This window comes from Argiope bruennichi, chromosome X2 (assembly GCF_947563725.1).
Source record: "Argiope bruennichi chromosome X2, qqArgBrue1.1, whole genome shotgun sequence".
Classification (NCBI taxonomy): domain Eukaryota; kingdom Metazoa; phylum Arthropoda; class Arachnida; order Araneae; family Araneidae; genus Argiope; species Argiope bruennichi.
In genome coordinates, this window is record NC_079163.1 from 31,648,644 (window position 1) to 31,654,246 (window position 5,603).

Genomic DNA, 5,603 nt, shown 5'->3' on the forward strand with positions numbered 1-5,603 from the left:
CAGCAATGGGTATTTGATAATATGCTTTCACTAAATCTAACTTTGAAAAAATTATTTTGTCTTTTAGAATGTAGTGGAAGTCCTCAATTCTAGGTATTGGATACCGATCTGGCACTGTCTGTGCATTTAGGCGTCGATAGTCACCACATGGTCTTAATGTGCCATCCTTTTTATTTACTAGGTGCAGTGGACTTGCCCATTGAGATTTTGAGGGTCTGATAATGTCGTTGTCCAGCATAAACTGAAATTCCTGCTTCGCCAGCTTCAATTTATCGGGGGCTAGTTGTCTTGCCTTTGAATAAACAGGTTGGCCAGTTGTTAGGATGTGGTGCTCCACTCCATGCTTGACAATTCTGTTTACCAAGTTAGGCTTGGTTAGATCAGGATATGAATTAAGCAGATTGAAATATTTGGAGGTTTTACTGACGGTGCTGAGATCATAATTTCCTTGAATAGTAGCAACTTCCCCTTTTATTGAAAGGTTTGTTACACCATCAATTAATCTCTTCTTGTGTAGATCTATCAATAGTTGAAACTTTTGAAGAAAATCAGCACCTATGATTCCTCGATTAACTTTGGCAATAAGGAATGGCCACTGAAATGGGCGTCTTAGGCCTAGGTCTAGTGTTAGCATTTTGACACCAAATGTTAGAATCTCTGTGCCATTTGCAGCATACAATTTATATTTAGAGGCTTGGCACTCACCTTTTGTTCTTGTCCAAGGAAGAATGGAAACGTCAGCTCCACTATCCACGAGGAATTGGCAACCAGTTTTTCTATCCCTGACGAATAACCGGGATTTGCGGCCTAAAATTTCGGCAGCAGGACTCGCCGCAGCGTCTACTGCTGGGACTGGTTTCCCGACTCATCCCAACTGCACGGCTGTACACATTTGCCAGGGAGGCACTTCTTCCCGAATTTGAAATGGTAGAAGCAGAATTTCCCTTGTGGATTGTAGCGGCGTCTCGATTTGCTGCGACTTCTACTCCTCTGATGGTGATGAGGGCTACGGTTCCGGGACTTTTGCTGTAACCTCATTGAGGCAATTTGGCCTTCAAGTGCCGCGATTTTAGCCAGGAGTTGGTCTACTCCTGGTGACTCCTTCTGCACCGCTGCAACATCTGTTGTTCTCGGTGCCATCTCTACGATCTTGTCGACCATAGTAGCTAATTTATCGAGCTTCTCTTCACTGACGATGATAACACCCTTGACTGAATCAGGCATCTTATCCAGCCACAGAGTGCGCAACGCTTTCTCCGAAACGTCCGTACCAGCAAGAGCACGCATTTTTCTAAGAAGTTGACTTGGCAACATGTCACCTAACTCAAGTCCTGTGAGAAGACGTTTGATTTTTTTATTCTCACTCTCGACGAATATTTGTAATAGCCGTTCCTTTGCCGCCGTATATTTGTTCGGGGAAGGATCTTTCACAATGTCCCAAATATCATCTAGAACTTTTGGCTCCAATTGGGCGACGAGATGGCTAAACATAGTCTCTTCCGATGTAATCCTGCAAATCTTGAACTGAGCTTCGACTTGGTAAAACCATATTTCAGGTTTGTCAAACCAAAACGGAGGTATTTTTATGCTCACGCCGCTTGCTTCCAAAACTTCTGTGTCGGGCATTTTGAATTATCCAGGAGGTAGAAATTAATCCAGGGTCACCAGTTATTAGGTGCTCAATTACTAGCACTCAATTAAATATTAATTCATTGATTAGGTTGCGTGATTTGTTTAAATAAATCAACAAAACTTTCTCAGCATCTCCTGGATCTTTATTCAGCTACCAACACCTCGCACACTCGTACAGCGACTGCAAGTGGTTGAAAAAACCCACGTTTTTTTTTACAAACACCGTTTGGTTTACAGTTAACCTTGCATCACAGTTAAAAAGATATAAAAGTAAAAATACAAAAACTGAAATATAAATTATGAAAATCATTATAAAAATTAACAATAATTACTTGCTTTTAAATAAAATAAATGTGACATTTGTTACTTTATGAAATAGAATTTATGCGATTTCATTATGACCATGTCAAACATGATTCAGCCGATTTGCAGACAACAGCTTGACAGGTGCAGCCATCTAATGGCCAAAATAACAATTACTCTTGTCCCAACAAATTCTATACAAGTGATCAGAAATTAAGTTACGTTCGTTAAAGTAATTTAAAATGTCTATAACTGAAGAAAAATCACCTGCTTTAAATCTCGATATTCCAAATGATGAAGCCAGTCGAGTTGCAACTAAGCCGCCAAATTTTTGGCGAAACAAGCCAAAACTGTGGTTTTTACAGCTTGAAGCACAGTTTGAAAACAGCGGTATTTCTCAAGATTCTTAGACGAAATTGTTTTGAATTTCGTGGTTGATGTTTTGTCCAATCCTCTGAAAGATAATAAATATGAAACTTTAAAAACAGCTTTATTAAACAGATTAACTGATACTGAGGAATCGAGGTTAAGAAACTCTTGACTGATATGGAACTTGGAGACAAACCGCCTTCCGATCTCTTAAGGCAAATGAAAAGCTTGGCCGGAAATTCTATTTCGGATGAAGTTATTAAATCTTTGTGGCTACAAAGGCTTCCACAGCAAGCCCAAGCTATTTTATCAACAAGTAAAATACTATTGACAATATTGCAGAGATGGCCGATAAAATTATTGCGGTTTACAGCACTTCTGAAATATCCCAAGTAACGAAAGTTGGCTCATTGCCAAAATCAATTTCTTCATCCGACCGGCATAAATTAGAAGAATTACAAGCAAATATAGCTGCATTGAGGAAAAAAATTGATAAAATTCTCTCGAAATACTAGATCACGCAGCAAATCTAGAGAATATGGAAGACGACCTAGATCGAAATCCAGATAAACTGATATGAATTTTGTTGGTACCACCATAAATTTGTAAGGAGTGCTAAAAAATGCCTGAAACCATGTCAGTTTAAAATGGAAGATCCTGAAAACCAATAAGCCAATCGCTTGATGTGGCTAGCGATATTGGCGAGAAAAGTTGCCGCTTATATTTATATGATAAATCAACCGGCAAGCAACTTTTAATAGACACAGAAGCTGATATATCTGTAATTCCAGTAAATAAACAAAGAGAACATAAAGCCTCAGGTTTTATTTTATTTGCCACCAATGGCTCAAAAATTCAAACTTTTGGCACCAAAGCGCAAAAATTAGACCTTGGAATGCGTCGCCAATTTACTTGGTCATTTACAATAGCAAATGTCTCAAAAGCTATTATTGGAGCAGATTTTCTCAACAATTTCGGTTTATTAGTTGATTTGAAAAGGAAATGTCTTATTGATCCACTAATATCATTGTTCTCATTTGGTAAAATAGCTACATTTCCAAATTTTTCTCTCACTACGATAGCTTCTGCAACATATGATTCATCAATATCTAATCTTCTTAATGAATTCAAGGAAATCACAAGGCCGAGTTGTTTGATTAATGACCCTAAGCACTTCGTTACTCATCACATCATAATGAAAGGCCCTCCTGTCACATCAAAAGTTCGTCGCCTAGCACCTGACAAGCTCAAGATAGCAAAAGAGGAATTCTCATATATGTTGGAGCAGGGAATTTGCAGACCTTCAAGTAGTCCTTGGGCAAGTCCTGTACATCTTGTACCAAAGAAAACAGGTGGTTGGAGACCTTGCGGGGACTATAGAGCTCTGAACTCTGTTACCCAGCCTGACAGATACCTCATTCCGCACCTACAGGATTTTACTCAAAATTTATATGGATGTAAATTTTTTTCCACTCTTGATTTAGAAAGAGCCTACCATCAGATTCCAGTTGAACCATCTGATATAGAAAAAACAGCCATTTGTACACCTTTCGGTTTATTTGAGTTCACAAGAATGACTTTCGGTTTGAGCAATGCAGCCCAAACCTTTCAACGATTTCTTCATTCAGTGTAACTGGGCTTAGATTTTTGCTTCAGCTATCTTGATGATATTCTAATCGCATCGAAGGATGAAGCTCAGCACCTTAATCATCTTAGGCAAGTTTTTCACCGTCTTCAAGATGCTGGTCTGATATTAAAGGTTTCAAAATGCAAATTCTCCCAAACCGAAGTAAATTTTTTAGGTCATCGAACTTCTTTAAACGGTATCGAATCAACAAAAGAAAGAATAAAAGTTATCGAAGATTTCAAGCGTCCTGAAACAGTCAAACAATTAAAAAGATTTTTGAGAATTATCAGTTTTTATATAAGATTTATTCCTCAAGCAGCTCAACATCAAGCGAGCTTGTACGATTATTTAAAAAGTAGCAAAAAGAATGATAATCGAATTCTCAAATGGACTGACGAAACTACAAAAGCCTTTACAACTTCAAAAAAGTTATTAAAATCTGCAACATATTTAGCTCACCCTGTGCCATCTGCTAAACTTGCTCTCATGATAGATGCCTTCGATGTAGCATTAGGCATCTATCATGAGAGCAAGATATTGCTCGGTATTGTCTTACAATAATTGTTGCACATTTTCGGTATTGTCTTACAATAATTGTTGCACATTAGGAGTTGTGCAACAATTTGTAAATGATCATTGGCAACCACTTGGTTTCTTTTCCGTAAGACTGACATCAACGCAAAGGAATTATAGCACATATGATCGGGAACTGCTTGCTGCATATTCGTCAATTAAGCATTTTCGATACCTGCTAGAAGGTCTGGAATTGACTTTATTCACGGATCACAAACCATTCATTTATGCGTTCCGCCAAAATTTGGAAAAGGCATCTCCACGTCAACGAAGGCATTTAGAATTCATTAGTCAGTTCACGTTAGAAATTCAACACATTTCTGGAAAAGACAATATTGTTGCTGATGTCTTATCTAGACTGGAGGAAATTAGAATTTCATCACAAATTGATTACGAATCCATAGCCAAAGCTCAAGAAATGGATACGGAGTTAAAAGCAATAATTACATCTCAAAACTCTTCATTGAAAATTGAAAAAATTCCAGTTTTTAGCTCTAATTACGAATCATATTGTGATGTTTCAACTAAAACTAAAAGACCATTTATTCCTGTCAACTTCAGGAAAACAGTATTCCATAGTGTTCACGATCTATCACATCCCGGAATTAAAGCAACTGTAAGATTAGCTTCATCGAAATTTGTTTGGCCATCCATCAACAAGGATATTAGCAATTGGACAAAAAGTTGTTTAAAATGCCAAAAATCCAAAATAACTAAACATATCCATACTCCATTACAAAGTTATACTACAATAAGCCAAAGATTTCAAGAAATTAACCTGGATCTTATTGGTCCTTTTTCACCATCGGAAGGATTTCGGTATTGTCTTACAATAATAGACCACTACACACGATGGGCAGAGGCTGTTTCTCTACCTGACATCCGTGCAGAAACTGTAGCTGATGCTTTATTGAAAAATTGGATCGCCCGTTATGGCATTCCAATTGTAATTACAACAGATCAAGGTACTCAATTTGAATCTTAACTGTTCGAAGAACTTTCAAAATTTTTTGGTTTTAAAAGAAATAGAACAACTGCATATCACCCACAAGCTAATGGTTGTATCGAACGTTGGCACCGTACACTGAAAGCCAGTATT

At 37.7% G+C, this 5,603-nt stretch overlaps 1 protein-coding gene across 1 annotated transcript; it reads right to left on the reverse strand.

The window, feature by feature from the left end:
• Positions 1-840: 840 nt before the first annotated feature.
• LOC129959698 (uncharacterized) lies at positions 841-1,626 on the reverse strand. The gene has a single exon (XM_056072588.1). It carries the CDS (start codon positions 1,624-1,626, stop codon positions 841-843), a length of 786 nt encoding a protein of 261 aa, XP_055928563.1.
• Between the last annotated feature and the right edge of the window lie 3,977 nt (positions 1,627-5,603).